Source organism: Pongo pygmaeus, chromosome 5 (genome assembly GCF_028885625.2).
Source record: "Pongo pygmaeus isolate AG05252 chromosome 5, NHGRI_mPonPyg2-v2.0_pri, whole genome shotgun sequence".
In the NCBI taxonomy this organism is placed as follows: Eukaryota; Metazoa; Chordata; class Mammalia; order Primates; family Hominidae; genus Pongo; species Pongo pygmaeus.
In genome coordinates this window covers 150136408-150159932 of record NC_072378.2, presented here as the reverse complement: position 1 = coordinate 150159932, position 23525 = coordinate 150136408, and the positions used below count along the sequence as shown (strand labels likewise).

Genomic DNA, 23525 nt, shown 5'->3' with positions numbered 1-23525 from the left:
TGACCAACATGGCAAACCCCTGTCTCTACTAAAAATACAAAAATTAGCCGGGTGTGGTGGTGGGTACCTGTAGTCCCAGCTACTCCAGAGGCTGAGGCATGAGAATCACTTGAACTTGGAAAGCAGAGGTTGCAGTGAGCCAGAATATGACACTGCACTCCAGCCTGGGCAACAGAGTGAGACTGTCTCACAAAAAAAAAAAAAAAAAAAAGTAATAATGATAAAAGAAAAAAAGAGGCCGTGCGCAGTGGCTCATGCCTATAATCCCAGCACTTTGGGAGGCCGAGGCAGGTGGATCACCTGAGGTCAGGAGTTCAAGACCACCCTGGCCAACATGGTGAAACCCCGTCTCTACTAAAAATACAAAAATTAGCCACACATGGTGGCACATGCCTGTAATTCCAGCTACTTGGGAGGCTGACGCAGGAGAATCGCTTGAACCCGGGAGGCAGAGGTTGCAGTCAGCTGAGATTGCGCCATTGCACTCCAACCTGGGCAACAAGAGAGAAACTAGAGAAACTCCTTCTCAAAAAAAAAAAAAAAAAAAAAAACAGAAAAAAAGAAAAAACATTTTGAGCATCATATATGATGCTGCCAATGAAAATATTACAATTGTCTGGGTATGGTGGCTCACACCTGTAATCGCAGCACTTTGAGAGGCCAAGGCAGGTGGATCACCCGAGGTCAGGCATTCGAGACCAGCCTGGGCAACATGGTGAAACCTCGTCTCTACTAAAAATACAAAAAATTAGCCGGGTGTGGTGGCGAGCACCTGTAATCCCAGCTACCTGGGGGGCTGAGGCAGGAGAATTGCTTGAACCCGGGAGGCGGAGGTTGTAGTGAGCCGAGATGGCACCATTGCACTCCAGCCTGGGCAACAGAGGGAGACTCTGTCTCAAAAAAAAAAAAAAAAAGAAAATAATACAATTGAGGTAACAGAGATTTCGACTTTTATGTATGGTTAAGTTAGGCATGTGCAATGACTGCTACTCTAGAACTTCTGTGCTTTGGAGGGGAGGTTGGACCTTGATTTATTTGGAAGGAACTCTCATCCATTGTTTTAATTATCATCCTTGGCCACCTGTGAAGTGTGTGTTGGGTGAGTATTCTCTCGTTGGAAGGTACACATCTTTCTCAGCTAGCTTATTGCTCATAGAAGTTGGGGGCCCAAGGGTTGATCTTAAGATATACTAAATTTATTTATTTATTTTTTTTTCTGGGACAGTTTTGCTCTGATGCCCAGGCTGGAGTGTAGTGGCACAATCACGGCCCACTGCAGCCTCGACCTCCTGGGCTCAATTGATCCACCCACCTCAGTCTCTCCAGTAGCTGGGACTGCAGGTGCACACTAACATACTTGGCTGATTTTTTCTATTTTTTGTAGAGATAGGGTCTCACTTTGTTGCCTAGGCTAGTCTCAAACACCTGGGCTCAAGAGATCCGCCCACTTCAGCCTCCAAAAGTTTTGGAATTACAGGCATGAGCCACTGCACCCGGCCCTAAATTTTAGAAATATTAAAATGTAGAAAAGCATGCTTAGAATCAAACAAACATGATACTGGCCTTGGCTCACACCTGTAATCCCAGCACTTTGGGAGGCCAAGATGGGAGGATTGCTTGAGGCCAGGAGTTTGAGACCAGCCTCATCAACATAGCGAGACCCTCATCTCTATTAGAAAAGAGAGAATAGAAGATATATGGCTCGGCGCAGTGGCTCGCGCCTGTAATCCCAGCACTTTGGGAGGCCAAGGTGGGCGGTTACCTGAGGTCGGGAGTTCGAGACCAGCCTGACCAACATGGAGAAACTCCGTCTCTACTAAAAATAGAAAATTAACCGGGTGTGGTGGCACATGGCCTGTAATCCCAGCTGCTTGGGAGGCTGAGGCAGGAGAATTGCTTGAACCCGGGAGGTGGAGGTTGCTGTGAGTCGAGATCACGCCATTGCACTCCAGCCTGGGTGACGAGCGAAACTCCATCTCAAAATCAATGAATCAATCAATAAATAAATGAAAGAAACATGACACCTAACTGTGGAAAGATGGTCACAGTATTGTTATTCTTTTGCTAAGAAATTGGGCCCTGAATAGCGATAGAGCCAAGATTCATGGGTCCTATGGTCCACATGCCCAATAATCTCTTAATCAGGTCCAGATATGGTTCCTCTTGGTCCAGGGACCTGTGAAGTAATGTGTCCTGTGTGCTGCGTGTGTGCGCACTCTCTCTTCTGTCACTCACTGTGTCTCCTCTCTATCTCCCTTCCTTTTCTCTTCCCCTTACTCACCGCAGTACACAAGGGCCACAGTAAGCGCTCTTCCTAGAAAAAGAGAATAATGGGAGATAAGCAGCAAATGCTGATCTATAATCTGAAATCTCCTAGGCAGCTTCTGTGTAAGCAACCAGCCCTGGAGGTAGGGGAGTTTGGACCCTGATTTATTTGGAAGGAACTCTCCCATCCGTTGTTTTAATGATCATCCTTGACCACCTGTGAAGTGTGTATTGTACCTTCCCTTTGGAACATACAAATCTTTTTCAACTAGCTTATTGCTCATAGAAGTTGGGGGCCCGAGGGTTTTAAATTTTGAATAGACAAAAAGATTTTTTTAGTATGAACTTGAGATGATTTAAGAAAAAAAAAAATTCTTTTTGTTTTTTGAGATGGAGTCTCACCCTGTCACCCAGGCTAGAGTGCAGTGGCACAATCTCAGCTCACTGCAACCTCCGCCTCCCAGGTTCAAGCAATTCTTCTGCCTCAGCCTTCTGAGTAGCTGGGACTACAGGCACATGCCACCACGCCCAGCTAATTTTTGTATTTTTTAGTAGAAATGAGGTTTCACCTTATTGGCCAGGCTGGTCTCAAACTCCTGACCTCGTGATCCGCCTGCCTTGGCCTCCCAAAGTGCTGGAATTACAGGCATGAGGCACCGCGCCCGGCCAAAAGATTTTTTTTTTAAACAAAACAGTTTCTTTAAAGTTAGTAAGCGTCTTCCGATCTGTTTGGTTTCCATCAGTTCTATGTGTCAGTAACCACAGTCGAAGTTCACCTGTATTGGTAAACTCATCCAAAGATTTAAGAGCGTCTATTCCTCCTCCTCTCATTTGGTTGTTTGAGGCTATTAGGTTTGACGGGAAGGCTACATGTTTAATATGGTCTTAACCACAGAAGCACTAGTTAGCTAAGGGGTTTCAGTGGGCATCTGTGCTCAGTCTTTTAATCCTGCCTCTAGGGGTCTAAGGGTCTAAATGCAAGCTGCTTTTCCAATCCTTCAAGGCTTTAAATTTCTGAACTTTTTCTATTCTATTCTGTTTTTGCTTTCAAATCTGCTACTTCCTTCTTGAACTCATCATTTACTTATGATATTTGCTAAATATCTAATAGCAGCCAATATTCACTTCCAAAATCCTCTTTACCAAACTCTTATAAGACTACAAGGTCAGTAGCCTCTTTGTATGTTCACTGACCTTGTAGTTGTATGAAAAGTTATTATAGGCAACAGCTTTACCAGATATTTTGCCACTATAAAACATGATCCTCCATCTTTCCAGCCTCCGGTATCTGTTTCCTCTCAGCCCTCAATCTGACCACTAAGGCAGTATCACTAAGGCAGGACTGCAAAGGTTTTTATTGTAGCAGCACCTCACTTCCAGGTACCAGTTTTCTGTATTAGGATAATGAAACACTGAATATACAGTTGGACGATGGCCAGATCATATATAAAACTAGAACTCTGACCCATGACCTATGTAGCAATAGGCCCAAACAGTCAGGACTTGGTCAGTAATTGCCAGCTTCCGTAATTTTTGTGCCTACTTCCAATTCGGGACAACTCAGAGAAAGCCAAATATGCTTTCCAAATCAACCACATAGGATACCCTGCTTCCAGTGTCGACGAAGAGTCAAACTCTGTAAAATATTTTAAGAGATCTATTCTAAGCCAAATATGAGTGGCCATTGCCCGATGACACAGCCCTCAGGAGCTCCTGAGAACATGTGCCCAAGGTGATCAGACTACAGCTTGGTTTTATACATTTTAGGGAGACATAAGACATCAATCAGTATATGTAAGATGTACATTGATTAGGTCCAGAAAGGAAGACACCTTGAAGCAGATGGCTTCCAGGTCATAGGTAGATTCACAGATTTTCTGATTGGCAGTTGGTTGAAAGAGTTGTTACTGTCTAAAGACCTAGAATCAATAGAAGGGAGTATCTAGGTTAAGATAAGGGGTTGTGGCCAGGCACAGTGGCTCACACCTGTAATCCCAACACCTTGGGAAGCCGAGGCAGGTAGATCACGAGGTCAGGAGTTCGAGACCAGCCTGGCCAACATAGTGAAACCCCATCTCTACTGAAAATACAAAAATTAGCTAGGCATGGTAGCACACGCCTATAATCCCAGCTACTCAGGAGGCTGAGGCAGGAGAATCACTTGAACCTGGGAGGCGGAGATTGTGGTGAGCCAAGATCAAGCCACTGCATTCCAGCCTGGGCAACAGAGTCAGACTCCGTCTAAAAAAAAAAAAAAAAGATAAGGGGTTGTGGAGACCAGGGTTCTCATTATGCAGATAGAATCAATAGGAAGGAATGTCTGAGTTAAGGTAAGGGGTTGTGGAGACCAAAGTTCCCATTATGTGAAGGAAGCCTCCAGGTGGCAGGCTTCAGAGATAATATATTGTAAATGTTTCTTATCAGGGTTGATTCTCTCCTGGATCAGGCAAAAGGCCTGAGAAAGGAAGGGAATTATCTTCAGAATGTAGATTTTCCCCACAAGAGACAGCTTTGCAGGACTGTTTGAAGATATGGCAAAGAAACATAATTTGGGGTCAAATACTTGGATTTCTTTCAGGGCCTGCCATCTGTCATGTGATACTATGCTAGAGTCAGGCTGGAATTGGGTATCTTATTGCTACAGAGAGTCTGTTTTGTCAGTCTTAAGATTTGTTTTAATGTTAATGCTGGTCAGCTGTGCCTGAATTCCAAAAGGGAGGAGGGAATAATGAGATATGGCCAAACCCCACTTCCCATCATGGCTGGAACTAGTTTTTCAGGTTAACTTTCAAATGCTCTTGGCTGAGAGGAGGGGTTCATTGAGATGGTTGAGGGACTTAGAATTTTATTTTTGGTTTACACCAGTTAGCCCACCTCCAGTTTCCCATGCCAACAACCTACAATCAGAGCATACCTGAAGTCTTCCCCCTTTTTTTAGTATAAAGATTTCCCACTCCCCTACTTGCCTTTGAATCTTTGCCAAGCACAAGTTGACAGTGGCTGACTCCCTACCTATATAGTAAGATCTGATTAAATAGCCTCTGTTTGTTTCCGTCTGGGCAGTCTTTGTCTATTTTCACAGTATTATTTGGCTGTTTTGTGGTAACAAATCCCCAAATATCAATGGCTTAACACAACAGAAATGTTTCTCTTGCTCAGAGTTCAGTGGGAGTCAGTAGGGTTCTCCATGCAGTGGCTTAGGGATCCACCTTCCTTCCATATTGTCAAGCCACCATCTCAGAATGTAACCTACATTGTCATTAAAGCAGGAAAACCGAAGCAAAGTGACTTTTAACTGCCTCAGTCCAGAATTGAGATATGTTACATCTGCTCATCCAGCTTTGGCCAAATCTGGGAAATGGAGTCGAGTACTGTATGTGAATATAGTCTCTGCCACAGTATATTTACCAAAAGCAATTGGCTAAAGATATACACAATTCCTCCATTTCAGCGCTTTTGAAATAAAAAGATTTAGATTATCTTACAATTGAAAATTTTTTTTTTTTTTTTTTTTTTTTTGAGACTGAGTCTCACTCTGTCGCCCAGGCTGGAGTGCAGTGGTGCAGTCTCGGCTCACTGCAACCTCTGCCTCTGTGGTTCAAGCGATTCTCCTGCCTCAGCCTTCCAAGTAGCTGGGACTACAGGTGCCTGCCACCACGCCCGGCTAATTTGTGTATTTTTAGTAGAGACGGGGTTTCACCATATTGACCAGGCTGGTCTCGTACAATTAAAATAGAAATGAATATTCAAATGTAATGCTTCTGCTATTTCCCCTGATAAATGAAGTGATATTGTTTGATAGAAATAATAGTTTCTTTAAAATAAATCCTGCGTATTTTAATTGCATATATTTAAATAAGAATTTGTAGCAGAACCATTCTAGGATCCAGTCATTTCCTTTCCTTTTTTTTTCTTTTTTAACTCTCTATTTTGGAAAACTTCAAGAATACACAAAAGTAAAGAGAAAGGCCAAGGCAGTAGGATTGCTTGATGCCAGGAGTTCAAGACTAGCCTGGGCAACATGGTGAGCCCCTGTCTCTAGAAAATAAATAATAAGAAGAAAGAGACTAGTACAGTGAACCCTCATATACCCATTACTCAGCTACAACAGTTTTCAACAAATGATAACTTTTGTCTCATTTATATCCCCAACCCCTTCAGCATACAACCAAATTATTATGAAATAAATTCCAGGCATTATTTATTTTATCCACAAGTATTTTCAACATGTAGATGATAGAAATATGCTTAAAATAAGTTTTCAGTTATTTAAACCTAAAACACATTGTTACAGATATACCGGAACTCAGTCCTTTCTCTGACCTTTGTGCACTCAATGTTAGGAGTTACATCAGAGTATAAGACTAGAATGAATTTCTCTAGTCCAGCGTTTTCTAATGTATACTGCATGGAATGTAAATCTCATGAAATGCGATGGGGGGAAAAGGTAAGATAAGATAAATTTGGACAGCAATACATTCTCTTCTTGTCTTGAACTCCTTGCCTCAAGTGATCCTCCCACCTGGACCTCCGAGAAAGTATTGGGATTACAGGTGTAAACCCCCAGACCCCATTGTCTTCTCATAATTCGCCATGATTATGTAAAAGAATGAGATGTCCGGCTGGGCGCAGTGGCTCATACCTGTAATCCCAGCACTTTGGGAGGCCAAGGCAGGCAGATCACGAGGTCAGGAGTTCGAGACCAGCCTGACCTACATGGTGAAACCCCATCTCTACTAAAAATACAAAAATTAGCCTGGCGTGGTGGTGCGCACCTGTGATCCTGGCTACTCAGGAGGCTGAGGCAGGAGAATTGCTTGAACCAGGGAGGCAGAGGTTGCAGTGAGCCAAGATCACCCCACTGCACTCCAGCCTGGGCGACAGAGTGAGACTCCATCTTCAAAAAAAAAAAAAAAAAAAAAAATGAGATGTCCAATTTTGTGTATTATGATCCCCTTTTGTTTAATAGTAGTATATGTTAGAATATTCAGTATTAATAGTGATTATTATTAGTTTCCTGTGTCTTATGTAACAAATCACTATAAACCTGATGGCTTAAAACAACATAAATTTATCCTCTCACAGTTGTGGAGGCCAGAAGTCTAAAATCAAGGCATTAGCAAGGCCAGTTTTCCTCCAGAGGCTCTAGGAGAGAAGCTGTCCCTTGCCACTTCCAGCTTCTGTTGGCTGCTGACATCCTTGGCTTCTGACTTCATCATCACATTGCCTTCCTTTTTCTGTGTGAATCAGACCTCCTTCTACCTCTCAAAAGGGCACTTGTAATTGCATGTGGGACTTACTCTGTTAATCCATGACAATCACTTAATCTCAAAATCCTTAATCACATCTGCAGCATCCCTTTTTCCAAATAAGATAACATTTACAAGTTCCAGAGAAGATTAGGAGGGGGAATATCTTTTTTTTTTTTTGAGACAGGGTCTCACTGTCTCTCCTAGGCTGGAGTGCAGTGGCACAGTCATGGCTCACTGTAGCCTCTACCTCCTGGACTCAAGTGATCCTCCCACCTCAGTCTCCTGAGCAGCCGGTACTACAGTCACACACACTGCCACACTCAGCTCGTTTTTTGTAGTATTTGTGGAGATGGGGTTTTGCCATGTTGTCCACCCAGGCTGGTCTTGAAATCCTGAGCTCAAGTGACCTCCCACTTTGGCCTCCCAAAGTGTTGGGATCACAGGCATAAGCCAGGAATATCTTTTTCTTTTTTTTTTTGAGACCGGGTTTCACTCTTGTTGCCGAGGCTGGAGTGCAATGGCGCGATCTCGGGTTTCACTCTTCTTGCCCAGGCTGGAGTGCAATGGCGCGATCTCGGCTCACCACAACCTCCACCTCCCGAGTTCAAGCGATTCTCCTGCCTCAGCCTCCCGAGTAGCTGAGATTACAGGCATGTGCCACCACGCCCAGCTAATTTTGTATTTTTAGTAGAGACAGGGTTTCTCCATGTTGGTCAGGCTGGTCTCAAACTCCCGACCTCAGGTGGTCCACCCACCTTGGCCTCCCAAAGTGCTGGGATTATAGGCGTGAGCCACCATGCCTGGCTCAGGAATATCTTTGGAGAGGCCATTATTCAGCCCACTACAGTGATTCTCACTCTTGAGGAAGGTGAATTATGAGGGACTTCTACTTTTTTTCTGCTGTATATATTTATATAAATACTTGAATTTTTCAATAAGGATGCAAGCTGTATTTTTTTAACAGCAGAAAGAAGGGGCAAGTTACCTGCATTTGTAAGTTCAAATATTTTTGCCTACCTACTGGTGACCGGGTCCCATTATAGGGAAATGGAAGCAAATATTTTGACAGAAGCAAAACTATGTTTCTTTTCTTTTTTTTTTTTCTCTCTCTCTCTCAGGATGATCTTGGAAACGGTAAAATAACAATAATAATAAAGTGATGATTAACTTACAGTTGAAACCCAAAATAAATGAGATATTGAAAGAATACCTAGATCCTATAAATGAATTGCAATCCAGATACTAAAAGAACTGACATGTAAGATTCCACAACAGTGTTAATCCTTGATCATGGAGAAATGATAGGTTTCGGAAGACCTAATATAGAAAGTATCTTCACTTTTAGAAAGGGCCAGAGGTGAATTCTGCAAACTTTAGACTGGTGAGCTAAATGCTAAGCTTAGAAAAACTCATTAGTAAGCTATTAAATTAATATTTTGGGAAAGCTTAGAAAAGAAAATGCTTTAGGGACCAGCTTCCTTCATAAAAAGCACATGGTATGTCCATCCTAATTTCATTTACAAAATAATTATATTATTCATGTATTATTATATTATAGATAGAATATGTGTAATTTTCAGGCAATGAAAAAGTTCATCTTTTTTTTTTTAAAGTGGAGAAATGTGAGCTGCTTGTCATAGAGTTTGATTCATAGCTAATTTAGCAATTGTGCCATGAGAGCACTGATTTATGAGGTGAAGTCATCAGGAAACTACCTCTAGTGGCTGCTACAGGGCTTCGTCATGTCTCAAGCATGCTACAAATATGTGTGTGTGTATATAATTAATTTCTATAAATATAAATTTTAAAAAATTAAAAATGGGAATATTTTTAACAGCTCTATTAACATACAATTTATATACTATAAAGTTTACTCAGGCTAGGTGGGGTGGCTCATGCCTGTAATCCCACCACTTTGGGAGGCTGAGGCAGGAGGCTTACCTGAGCACTTGAACCCAGGAGTTCAAGACCAGCCTGAGCAACATAGGGAGACTTTGTTTTACAAAAAATTAACAAATTAGCTGGGCAGGGTGGTATCTTCCTGCATTCCCAGCTACTTGGGAGGCTTAGGCAGGAGGATCACATGAGCACAGGAGGTTGAGGCTGCAGTGAGCTGTGATCAAACCACTGTACTCCAGCCTGAGCAACAGAATGAGACCCTGTCTCAAAAGAAAAAAAAAAACAAACCCTAAGTTTACCCATTTAAAGTGTTTTTTAGCATATTTTCACAGCAATAAATTGTAATCTAATTTTAGAACAGAAAATAGGTTAGTTTTATATACAGTATGGTGAATTTGCTTTTTTTGCTTAGGATACATTTGGGTATCTGTTTATGTCTGTATATTATATAGAACTACATCATTCTGCCGGCCACAGTGGCTCACGCCTGTAATCCCAGCACTTTGGGAGGCTGAGGTGGGCGGATCACCTGAGGTCGGGAGTCCGAGACCAGCCTGACCAACATGGATAAATCCCGTCTCTACCAAAAATACAAAATTAGCTGGGCATGGTGCTGCATGCCTGTAATCCCAGCTATTCGGGAGGCTGAGGCAGGAGAATCACTTGAACCCGGGAGGTGGAGGTTGCAGTGGGCCAAGATCGTGCCATTGCACTCCAGCCTGGGGAACAAGAGTGAAACTCCATCTCAAAAAAAAAAAAACTGCATCATTCTTTTTGACTTAGATGTATATTATATAAATGTACTATGAATTACTTGAACAGTCCTCCACTGATGAACATCTAGACTGGTGTCAACTTTTGCTGTTATAAATGATGTTGCAAGGAACAGCCTACATCTTTACATACTTGTGTGTATATTCCTTTACTTGTGTTGCATTGTTCCTCTTAATCCTAGTTCAGTTTATTAGATGTTGATAACCACTTTATGTCTCAGGAGTCAGTTTCAGAGAATTAAATGCCCAAGTCCACATTGCTACTAATTAACAGAACAAGTAATTTTTTTTTTTTTTTAATGTAGACAGGGTCTCCCTATGTTGCCCAGGCTGGTTTCAAATTCCTGAGCTCAAGCAGTCCTCCCTTCTTGGCCTCCCAAGTGCTGTGATTATAGGCCTGAGCCACCATGCCTGGCCCCTGAACAAGTACTTGAATCTCATTTTTTGTTGTTGCTTTCCATTACAAGTGCTGTGCTTTTCTAGTACTCACAGGAGTACTGTATATCCAGCTAAGCCATTCATGAGATTCATCCATAAGATCCAACCACCTCCTACCAGACCCCACCTTTAACAGTGGGGACTAAAGTTCGACATGAGATTTGGTGGGGACACAGATCCAAACCATATCAGAGTCCTAGTTCATAGCTTGGAAAATAAACTCAGGCATCGGTTTTTGAAGCATAAAGGGAACTTCTGGAATAGTGGTTTAAAAATCTTTTTAAAGCGGAGGAGTGCAGTGGCTCAAGCCTGCAATCCCAGCACTTTGGGAGGCCAAGGCAGGTGAATCACTTGAGGCCAGGAGTTCGAGACCAGCCTGGCCAACATAGTGAAACCCCATCTCTACTAAACAATACAAAAATTAGCTGGGCGTGGTGGCAGACGCCTGTAATCACAGCTTCTTGGGATGCTGAGGCAGGAGAATCACTTGAACCTGAGAGGCGGAGGTTGCAGTGAGCCAAGGTCGCACCACTACACTCCTGCACTCTAGCCTGGGGGGTAAAGCAAGACTCTGTCTCAAAAAAAAAAGGCTGGGCGTGGTGGCTCACACCTGTAATCCCAGCACTTTGGGAGGCCGAGGTAGGCGGATCATGAGGTCAGGAGTTCAAGACCAGCCTGGCCAACATGGCGAAACCCCATCTCTACTAAAAATACAAAAAAAGTTAGCTGGGCATGGTGGCGGGTGCCTGTAATCCCAGCTATTGGGGAGGCTGAGGCAGGAGAATTGCTTGAACCCAGGAGGCAGAGTTTGTAGTGAGCCAAGATCACGCCACTGCACTCCAGTCTGGGTGACAGAGTGAGACTCCATCTCAAAAAATAAAAATAAAAAAAATAAATAAATTTAAAGCAACAATACCCTTCTAAAGAAATCTTGAAGCCTGATTTGTAAAATTTAAAATTTGATCCTCTAGGTGAAGTTGTTAATAAGAGGTTACCTGTTTTATTGTTCACTTAATAATCCCTGGCATTTGTATAAATGCTTTGTATGCTTACTAAATAACTTTTTTTTTTTTTTTTTTAATCATCATAGCTGCTATTTGAGGTAAATCTAGGTTATAGGCTAGGAAGTAGACATGGAGAGATTAAGTAACTTGTCCTGAACCCGGAGTAATCCTTAATGGAGTCAGAACTATAACCTGAATCTCTTAACCCCTGTATCAATGGACTTTTCCTCTAATACATGGCACTGGTTTATTAACCACTTTATAGCTTTCCTTTCTTTCTTTCTTTTATAGAGTTAATTATTTATATTGTAAAGAATTTTAACAGTCCTGGGGACTTCCCTGAAGGATCATTTTCACTTTTGCTCAGAAGAAAGCTCTGGATCTATCAAATAAAGAAGTCCTTCGTGTGGGCTACATATATAGATGTTTTCATGAAGAGGAGTGAAAAGCCAGAAGGATATAGACAAATGAGGCCTAAGACCTTTCCTGCCAGTAACTATACTGGCAGTAGCCGGCAAATGTTACAAGAAATTCGGGAATCCCTTAGGAATTTATCTAAACCATCTGATGCTGCTAAGGCTGAGCATAACATGGGTAAAATGTCAACCGAAGATCCTCGACAAGTCAGAAATCCACCCAAATTTGGGACGCATCATAAAGCCTTGCAGGAAATTCGAAACTCTCTGCTTCCATTTGCAAATGAAACAAATTCTTCTCGGAGTACTTCAGAAGTTAATCCACAAATGCTTCAAGACTTGCAAGCTGCTGGATTTGATGAGGTAAGAATGTTTAAAGACAAAAGAAAGGATTCTTCTTACCTTATGCTATGTAACACTTTTTGGGTGGTAACATGCCAAAATGTTTCCTTTGGGAGAATTTAACCCTGTATACACATTTATGTATTCTATCAGCAAAGAATGTTATGTTTATAATTCCATTAATTACTGTTACAAAATGATATTATTTCTTTAGTTTCTTCTGTGATATGTATCACTAAATTCTGGAGTTTCTGGAATGTAAAAGGCCAGGTCGTGAAGTCAGAATGGAAGTGCAGTTGAAGAAAGCCACAGGTGAGGGTAGGGGAAGGACATCTGTTTGTGTGAAATACAAGCTTGGTGAACTAAGTGGCTGTTGGGGAAATGATAGTTCCAAGGATATGAAATTTAACTTTATAGTAGGGAGAAAGAATTATAGTTACGAGTTTATGTAAGCAGTTGTGTTCTCAGGCCCAAATCTTAAATTCACAAAAACTAACAAAATTTCACTTCAGGCTAACTGCCAAGTCTTTAATATTTCTCTTCAGAATCCATTTTGAAGTTTTTTCATAACCGGTATATTTAATCATTTCATTTAGGTTATTAATAGAATTTGCTTCTTATGATAACATACCTTGTGAGCATGAATATTTTAGGTATCAGGAGTCATTTTAGATGGGCAATGTAAAATTTAACTAAATGTGAATAATCAAAAGTTAGGCCGGGCACGGTGGTGCACGCCTGTAATCCCAGCCCTTTGGGAAGCCAAGGTGGGTGGATCACCTGAGGTCAGGAGTTCCAGACCAGCCTGACCAACATGGTGAAACCCTGTCTCTACTAAAAATACAAAATTAGCTGGGCATGGTGGCACGTGCCTGTAATCCCAGCTACTTGGGAGGCTGAGGCAGGATAATCGCTTGAACCCGGGAGGTAGAGGTTACAGTAAGCCGAGATCGCGCCATTGCTCTCCAGCCTGGGCAACAAGAGGGAAACTCCATCTCAAAAAAACAGTTAATTACATTTTTCAAAATTATAGTAATGTTTTTTCTGATTGCAAAAATATTACCTATTTTCTGTTAACAATTTAAAAGTGTAAAGAAGAAGCTGAAAATTATATTTAGCTTCACTGTATAAAGATAACTACTCTTAAAATTCCTTCACTGTTTGTTTTTTGTTGTTTTGTGTGTTTTTTTGGTGGCCGAATTTCCATATATATCTGTATTTAATTTAAAAAATGAGAACCTAAGTATGCATTATAGTAAATGATTTGAAAAGGGAGATTTACAACTAAACTAGAAGGAAAAAAAGTTTTATTTTTTATTTTTTATATTTTTTGAGACAGAGCCTTGCTCAGTCACCCAAACTGGAGTGCAGTGGCGCGATCTCAGCTCTCTGTAACCTCTGCCTCCCGAGTTCAAGCAATTCTCCTGCCTCAGCCTCCCAAGTAGCTGGGATTACAGGCATGTGCCACCATGCCCAGCTAATTTTGTGTTTTTAGTAGAGACAGGGTTTCACCATGTTGGCCAGGCTGGTCTCGAACTCCTGACCTCGTGATCCGCCCACCTTGGCCTCCCAAAGTGCTGGGATTACAGGCATGAGCCACCACACCCAGCCGAAAAAAAGAAATTTTATTTCTGGCACATTCTATTTACTTATTTGATTAATATTATTTTCTATCATTTTTGTACTTAAGTGTTCTAAAAATACTGGATTTGGACCAGGAAATAGAGAGAGGAGGAGGAGGGAAGAACCTGGGATAATGTTTTTCTCATTAGTATTTGGAGGATTAAAGAAATGGCTTGAGTGGAGATTGTCCCAAGCACTTTCTTCCTAATCCCTTAGCCAAAAGGCAAAGAATAATTATTGATCTTATTCTTTCCTTTTACATATTGCTAAGCAAGAGAAGTTATGAAATCACATAGCTATAAAGGCCCCGAGTGGTAATGTGTTATGTCAGATAAATCACCCAGTAAGTAATATGTATTTATGGAGCTCTTACTATGTGTGCGCCCCACCCATCAGTCAGGATAGTGACATGGCCTATACCTTTAAGGTAATTAAAAGTTCTTTCTAATAAAGACAGTTTTAAGAAATCTAAGGCATTGGTCAATGCTCTGTCCATTATTGGTAATTTGAATACAATTGAAAACAATAATTGGTTTGTATTACAAAGATATGTTTGTGCTTTTTTTCATTGAAGTGCTACTACACAAATGATAGCTTTATTGTAATTACACATTTCAAATTGTCACATGATTGCTTTATTGAAAGTATTTAGACATTTATCATTCCCTATTTGTCCAAATAATGAAGTATGGTGTTATTTATTTATCTTATTTTATTTTATTTTAATTTAATTTTATTTTTTTTTACAAAGTGATTTTTATTTTTATTTTAATTTTTTTATTTTTTTAACTGAAAGTTTTTTTTTTCTTTTTATTATTATTATTATTATTATTATTATTATTATTATTATTATACTTTAGGCTCTATGGTACATGTGCGCAACGTGCAGGTAAGTTACATATGTATACATGTGCCATGCTGGTGCGCTGCACCCACCAACTCGTCATCTAGCATTAGGTATATCTCCCAATGCTATCCCTCCCCCCTCCCCCTACCCCACAACAGTCCCCGAAGTGTGATGTTCCCCTTCCTGTGTCCATGTGTTCTCATTGTTCAATTCCCACCTATGAGTGAGAATATGCGGTGTTTGGTTTTTTGTTCTTGCGATAGTTTACTGAGAATGATGATTTCCAATTTCATCCATGTCCCTACAAAGGACGTGAACTCATCATTTTTTATGGCTGCATAGTATTCCATGGTGTATATGTGCCACATTTTCTTAATCCAGTCTATCATTGTTGGACATTTGGGTTGGTTCCAAGTCTTTGCTATTGTGAATAATGCCGCAATAAACATACGTGTGCATGTGTCTTTATAGCAGCATGATTTATAGTCCTTTGGGTATATACCCAGTAATGGGATGGCTGGGTCAAATGGAATTTCTAGTTCTAGATCCCTGAGGAATCGCCACACTGACTTCCACAAGGGTTGAACTAGTTTACAGTCCCACCAACAGTGTAAAAGTGTTCCTATTTCTCCACATCCTCTCCAGCAACTGTTGTTTCCTGACTTTTTAATGATTGCCATTCTAACTGGTGTGAGATGGTATCTCATTGTGGTTTTGATTTGCATTTCTCTGATGGCCAGTGATGGTGAGCATTTTTTCATGTGTTTTTTGGCTGCATAGATGTCTTCTTTTGAGAAGTGTCTGTTCATGTCCTTTGCCCACTTTTTGATGGGGTTGTTTGTTTTTTTCTTGTAAATTTGTTGGAGTTCATTGTAGATTCTGGATATTAGCCCTTTGTCAGATGAGTAGGTTGCGAAAATTTTCTCCCATTTTGTAGGCTGCCTGTTCACTCTGATGGTAGTTTCCTTTGCTGTGCAGAAGCTCTTTAGTTTAATTAGATCCCATTTGTCAATTTTGGCTTTTGTTGCCATTGCTTTTGGTGTTTTAGACATGAAGTCCTTGCCCATGCCTATGTCCTGAATGGTATTGCCTAGGTTTTCTTCTAGGGTTTTTATGGTTTTAGGTCTAACATTTAAGTCTTTAATCCATCTTGAATTGATTTTTGTATAAGGTGTAAGGAAGGGATCCAGTTTCAGCTTTCTACATATGGCTAGCCAGTTTTCCCAGCACCATTTATTAAATAGGGAATCCTTTCCCCATTTCTTGTTTTTGTCAGGTTTGTCAAACATCAGATAGTTGTAGATACGTGGCATTATTTCTGAGGGCTCTGTTCTGTTCCATTGATCTATATCTCTGTTTTGGTACCAGTACCATGCTGTTTTGGTTACTGTAGCCTTGTAGTATAGTTTGAAGTCAGGTAGCGTGATGCCTCCAGCTTTGTTCTTTTGGCTTAGGATTGACTTGGCGATGCAGGCTCTTTTTTGGTTCCATATGAACTTTAAAGTAGTTTTTTCCAATTCTGTGAAGAAAGTCATTGGTAGCTTGATGGGGATGGCATTGAATCTGTAAATTACCTTGGGAAGGATGGCCATTTTCATGATATTGATTCTTCCTACCCATGAACATGGAATGTTCTTCCATTTGTTTGTATCCTCTTTTATTTCCTTGAGCAGTGGTTTGTAGTTCTCCTTGAAGAGGTCCTTCACACCCCTTGTAAGTTGGATTCCTAGGTATTTTATTCTCTTTGAAGCAATTGTGAATGGGAGTTCACTCATGATTTGGCTCTCTGTTTGTCTGTTATTGATGTATAAGAATGCTTGTGATTTTTGTACATTGATTTTGTATCCTGAGACTTTGCTGAAGTTGCTTATCAGCTTAAGGAGATTTGGGGCTGAGACAATGGGGTTTTCTAGATATACAATCATGTCATCTGCAAACAGGGACAATTTGACTTCCTCTTTTCCTAATTGAATACCCTTGATTTCCTTCTCTTGCCTAATTGCCCTGGCCAGAACTTCCAACACTATGTTGAATAGAAGTGGTGAGAGAGGGCATCCCTGTCTTGTGCCAGTTTTCAAAGGGAATGCTTCCAGTTTTTGCCCATTCAGTATGATATTGGCTGTGGGTTTGTCATAAATAGCTCTTATTATTTTGAGATACGTCCCATCAATACCTAATTTATTGAGACTTTTTAGCATGAAGGGTTGTTGAATTTTGTCAAAGGCCTTTTCTGCATCTATTGAGATAATCATGTGGTTTTTGTCTTTGGTTCTGTTTATATGCTGGATTACATTTATTGATTTGCGTATATTGAACCAGCCTTGCATCCCAGGGATGAATCCCACTTGATCATGGTGGATAAGCTTTTTGATGTGCTGCTGGATTCTGTTTGCCAGTATTTTATTGAGGATTTTTGCATCAATGTTCATCAAGGATATTGGTCTAAAATTCTCTTTTTTTGTTGTGTCTCTGCCAGGCTTTGGTATCAGGATGATGCTGGCCTCATAAAATGAGTTAGGGAGGATTCCCTCTTTTTCTATTGATTGGAATAGTTTCAGAAGGAATGGTACCAGCTCCTCCTTGTACCTCTGGTAGAATTCGGCTGTGAACCCATCTGGTCCTGGACTTTTTTTGGTTGGTAAACTATTGATTATTGCCACAATTTCAGCTCCTGTTATTGGTCTATTCAGAGATTCAACTTCTTCCTGGTTTAGTCTTGGGAGGGTGTATGTGTTGAGGAATTTATCCATTTCTTCTAGATTTTCTAGTTTATTCGCGTAGAGGTGTTTGTAATATTCTCTGATGGTAGTTTGTATTTCTGTGGGATCGGTGGTGATATCCCCTTTATCATTTTTTATTGCATCTGTTTGATTCTTCTCTCTTTTTTTCTTTATTAATCTTGCTAGCGGTCTATCAATTTTGTTGATCCTTTCAAAAAACCAGCTCCTGGATTCATTTATTTTTTTAAGGGTTGTTTGTGTGTCTATTTCCTTCAGTTCTGCTCTGATTTTAGTTATTTCTTGCCTTCTGCTAGCTTTTGAATGTGTTTGCTCTTGCTTTTCTAGTTCTTTTAATTGTGATGTTAGGGTGTCAGTTTTGGATCTTTCCTGCTTTCTCTTGTGGGCATTTAGTGCTATAAATTTCCCTCTACACATTGCTTTGAATGCATCCCAGAGATTCTGGTATGTTGTGTCTTGGTTCTCGTTGGTTTCAAAGAACATCTTTATTTCTGCCTTCATTTCGTTATGTACCCAGTAGTCATTCAGGAGCAGGTTGTTCAGTTTCCATGTAGTTGAGCGGTTTTGAGTGAGATTCTTAATCCTGAGTTCTAGCTTGATTGCACTGTGATCTGAGAGATAGTTTGTTATAATTTCTGTTCTTTTACATTTATTAAGGAGAGCTTTACTTCCAAGTATATGGTCAATTTTGGAATAGGTGTGGTGTGGTGCTGAAAAAAATGTATATTCTGTTGATTTGGGGTGGAGAGTTCTGTAGATGTCTATTAGGTCTGCTTGGTGCAGAGCTGAGTTCAATTCCTGGGTATCCTTGTTGATTTTCTGTTTCGTTGATCTGTCTAATGTTGACAGTGGGGTATTAAAGTCTCCCATTATTAATGTGTGGGAGTCTAAGTCTCTTTGTAGGTCACTCAGGACTTGCTTTATGAATCTGGGTGCTCCTGTATTGGGTGCATATATATTTAGGATAGTTAGCTCTTCTTGTTGAATTGATCCCTTTACCATTATGTAATGGCCTTCTTTGTCTCTTTTGATCTTTGTTGGTTTAAAGTCTGTTTTATCAGAGACTAGGATTGCAACCCCTGCCTTTTTTTGTTTTCCATTTGCTTGGTAGATCTTCCTCCATCCTTTTATTTTGAGCCTATGTGTGTCTCTGCACGTGAGATGGGTTTCCTGAATACAGCACACTGATGGGTCTTGAGTCTTTATCCAATTTGCCAGTCTGTCTTTTAATTGGAGCATTTAGTCCATTTACATTTAAAGTTAATATTATTATGTGTGAATTTGATCCTGTCATTATGATGTTAGCTGGTTATTTTGCTCGTTAGTTGATGCAGTCTCTTCCTAGTCTCGATGGTCTTTACATTTTGGCATGATTTTGCAGTGGCTGGTACCGGTTGTGCCTTTCCATGTTTAGCGCTTCCTTCAGGAGCTCTTTTAGGGCAGGCCTGGTGGTGACAAAATCTCTCAGCATTTGCTTGTCTGTAAAGTATTTTATTTCTCCTTCACTTATGAAGCTTAGTTTGGCAGGATATGAAATTCTGGGTTGAAAATTCTTTTCTTTAAGAATGTTGAATATTGGTCCCCACTCTCTTCTGGCTTGTAGAGTTTCTGCCGAGAGATCTGCCGTTAGTCTGATGGGCTTCCCTTTGATGGTAACCCGACCTTTCTCTCTGGCTGCCCTTAACATTTTTTCCTTCATTTCAACTTTGGTAAATCTGACAATGATGTGTCTTGGAGTTGCTCTTCTCGAGGAGTATCTTTGTGGCGTTCTCTGTATTTCCTGAATCTGAATGTTGGCCTGCCTTGCTAGATTGGGGAAGTTCTCCTGGATAATATCCTGCAGAGTGTTTTCCAACTTGTTTCCATTCTCCCCGTCACTTTCAGGTACACCAATCAGACGTAGATTTGGTCTTTTCACATAGTCCCACATTTCTTGGAGGCTTTGCTCGTTTCTTTTTATTCTTTTTTCTCTAAACTTCCCTTCTTGCTTCATTTCATTCATTTCATCTTCCAGGGCTGATACCCTTTCTTCCATTTGATCGCATCGGCTCCTGAGGCTTCTGCATTCTTCACGTAGTTCTCGAGCCTTGGTTTTCAGCTCCATCAGCTCCTTTAAGCACTTCTCTGTATTGGTTATTCTAGTTATACATTCTTCTAAATTTTTCTCAAAGTTTTCAACTTCTTTGCCTTTGGTTTGAATATCCTCCCGTAGCTCGGAGTAATTTGATCGTCTGAAGCCTTCTTCTCTCAGCTCATCAAAGTCATTCTCCGTCCAGCTTTGTTCCGTTGCTGGTGAGGAACTGCGTTCCTTTGGAGGAGGAGAGGTACTCTGCTCTTTAGAGTTTCCAGTTTTTCTGCTCTGTTTTTTCCCCATCTTTGTGGTTTTATCTACTTTTGGTCTTTGATGATGGTGATGTACAGATGGGTTTTTGGTGTGGATGTCCTTTCTGTTAGTTTTCCTTCTAACAGACAGGACCCTCAGCTGCAGGTCTGTTGGAGTACCTGGCCGGCCGTGTGAGATATCAGTCTGCCCCTGCTGGGGGGTGCCTCCCAGTTAGGCTGCACGGGGGTCAGGGGTCAGGGACCCACTTGAGGAGGCAGTCAGCCCGTTCTCAGATCTCCAGTTGTGTACTGGGAGAACCACTGCTCTCCTCAAAGCTGTCAGACAGGGACATTTAAGTCTGCAGGGGTTACTGCTGTCTTTTTGTTTGTCTGTGCCCTGCCCCCAGAGGTGGAGCCTACAGAGGCAGGCAGGCCTCCTTGAGCTGTGGTGGGCTCCACCCAGTTCAAGCTTCCCGGCTGCTTTGTTTACCTAAGCGAGCCTGGGCAATGGCGGGCGCCCCTCCCCCAGCCTCGCTGCCGACTTGCTGTTTGATCTCAGACTGCTGTGCTAGCAATCAGCGAGACTCCGTGGGCATAGGACCCTCTGAGCCAGGTGCGGGCTATACTCTCCTGGGGCACCGTTTCCTAAGCCCGTCGGAAAAGCACAGTATTCGGGTGGGAGTGGCCCGATTTTCCAGGTGCCGTCTGTCACCCCTGGAAAGGGAACTCCCTGACCCCTTGTGCTTCCCCAGTGAGTCAATGCCTCGCCCCTGCTTCGGCTGGCGCACGGTGCACTCACCCACTGACCTGCGCCCACTGTCTGGCACTCCCTAGTGAGATGAACACGGTACCTCAGATGGAAATGCAGAAATCACCCGTCTTCTGCGTCGCTCGCGCTGGGAGCTGTAGACCGGAGCTGTTCCTATTCGGCCATCTTGGCTCCTCCCCCCCTTATTTTTTAATTAAAAAGTAAACTTTAATGTCAAAATGCAAACTTGGGGAGGGCAGAAAGATCACACCCAAGGCTGTCACTTCACACATGGAGGGTTGCACAGTGGCCAGGCAGAGGCGCTCCTCACTTCCCAGACAGTGGGGCAGCTGGGCAGAGGACTCCTCACTTCCCAGATGGTGCGGCGGCCAGGCAGAGGCGCTCCTCACTTCCCAGACTGTGAGGTGGCTGGACAGAGGTGCACCTCACTTCCCAGACAGTGCAGAAGTATGGTATTATTTATACCAATGGTGATATAAAGAATCTGTCAGTCCACTTCTACTTCCTTGAATCACTCATTCTGGTAGCATCCCATTATATTGTAGAGTTTATCTTGTTCAAGATCCTAACTTGGTATTTCAAAATTATTATCTAGTTTTCACTTCGTTCTTTTTTATCATTTCAGAAACCCTAACCTACTCTTTTTATTAGCTATGCCAAGTTCAAGATAGTTCCTTTTTTTTTGAGAATATGTTTCTGGTGACCCTGTAAAATTAAAAGCTCAAATATTTCAAGATTAATTTTCTCATAGGAATAAATGTTAAATAGGATTGATGCATTCTTGGAGCACATAATACAATCACTGGGGTATATTTTTGCTTATAAGCATGAAAAACAAAAGCATAATTATGTGGACATATTTTCTTATCACATAAGACTTCCGGCCAGGCATAGTGGCTCACACCTGTATCCTAGCACTTTGGGAGGCCAAGGCGGGTGGATCACTTGAAGCCAGGCGTTCAAGACCAGCCTGGACAATATGGTGAAACTCCGACTCTACAAAATAAAACATTAGCTGGGCCTGGTGGCGCATGCCTGTAGTCCCAACTACTTGGGTGGCTGAGGAAGGAGAATCATCACTTGAACCTGAGAGGCGGAGGTTGCAGTGGGCCGAGATCACACCATTGCACCCCAGCCTGGGCGACAGAGTGAGACTCTGCCTCAAAAAGAAAAAACGACTTCTGGCTGGATGTGATGGTTCACACTTGTAATTCCAGTGCTCTGGGATGCCAAAGCAGGAGGATTGCTTGAGGCCAGGAGTTCAAGTCCAGCCTGGGCAACATAGTGAGACCCTGTCTCTACAAATAAAAGTTAAAAATCAGCCAGGTGTGGTGGCATGTTCTTGTAGTCCCCAACCACTTAGGAGGCTGAGGTGGGAGGATCACTCAAACCCAAGAGATTGGGACTGCAATGAGTTGTGGTTGCACCACTGCACTCCAGCCTGGGCAACAGAGCAAGACCCTGTCTCTAATGGAAAAAGAAAAAAAAGACTCCCATTCCAAAGTTACTGATTTGAGCATGTTCTTTTTCACACTGGCACTAACACCTCCACTTAATGAATGCTTGGTTGATGTTTTTACAGCTGTAAGAAATATTGTAAAACATAGCAATAAATATTAAAATATAAAGGTTAGCATAGTAATCACCAAAATCACAAGGCTGAAATTCTAGTGCATTTAACAAGAATATGGGCCAGGAGTGGTGGCTCACACCGGTAATGCCAGCACTTCAGGAGGCCAAGGTGGGTAGATCACTTGAGGTCAGGAGTTCGAGACCAACCTGGCCAACAAGGCAAAACCTTTTATATATTTACTAAAAAATATAAATTAGCCAGGCGTGTTTTCGGGCGCCTGTAAATGCCAGCTTCTCTGGAGGCTGAGGCAGGAGAACTGCTTGAACCCGGGAGGCGGAGATTGTAGTGAGTTGAGATCACGCCACTGCACTCCAACCCCGGGCAACAGCGAGGCTCCGTCTGAAAAAAAAAAAAGAAAGAAAAGAAAGAAAAATGATTCCCACAATATTGGAAAAGGGTAGTGGGTGCTAATTTTCTTACCAATGGAGGTGTTACTGCTGTGTAATAATAGCATAAATACATACAGAGTTCACTTGACTTAACCAGTTTTAAAATTAAACACTCCCTGATGAATTTTAGTGGGTGATTTCTATTATTTTACAGTTGCACATATTTGGTTTTAACAAAAATCTAAATAATAATGCTTTTAGCAAGATAGTGATTCAGTTAATTACGATTAGCTCAACGTCTTAAAGATTTCAGAGGCTAGGACTCTTATGAATATCTTAAATTTTACTTCTTGGTGGCAACATGCTCTAGCACAGGTGTCATATCTGTTGCCTAGGAAACGGGGTCAAGGAAGGACCAGTACCTAGATAAGGCAGGCATGGCAAAATTTTTATGGCAACCCTTGCTGCTTCCAACAAAATCAGTAACTTTTTCCAAGAAAGGGAGAAATGACCTTAGGTAGGCAATAAGTTCTTACCACATCCTTTCTTTGGTTGGTCTCACATTCTTCTCTTATCATTTCATATAGGAGGATCATCTGTCAGTAGCCTGTTCACCCATTAGTCTTACTAAGCCATTTCTCATTTAAAAATGTCATTTGAAATACTGAATCCTCTAGGACAAGTAAGTAATTGCCTCCCTCTTGAAAAATGCATGTCAGCATACTTTCTGCATGATAGTGAGTGATTTATGTTTACATAAAACATAAAGTACAAGGAGTGGAAGAGAGCAGCCAACATTTTAGCTCCAGGCACTGTGCTTGGTACCTTACATGTTTTCTTATTTAATCCTCACATCAACCCTATGAGCCTATTAC

General features: G+C 41.6%; 1 protein-coding gene across 4 annotated transcripts in view; it reads left to right on the top strand.

The window, feature by feature from the left end:
• LATS1 (large tumor suppressor kinase 1) overlaps window positions 1–23525 on the top strand; it is a 66129-nt gene that overhangs the window by 4051 nt on the left and 38553 nt on the right. For 3 of the 4 annotated variants that reach the window (XM_054491985.2, XM_063667105.1, XM_063667102.1), the window contains exon 2: window positions 11923–12410. In XM_054491985.2, the coding sequence (XP_054347960.1) occupies window positions 12063–12410 (348 nt within the window). In that variant the 5' untranslated portion in view covers window positions 11923–12062. Of the gene's footprint in view, window positions 1–11922; window positions 12411–23525 lie in introns of those variants that run through there. The other variant, XM_063667103.1, reaches the window with a different exon arrangement.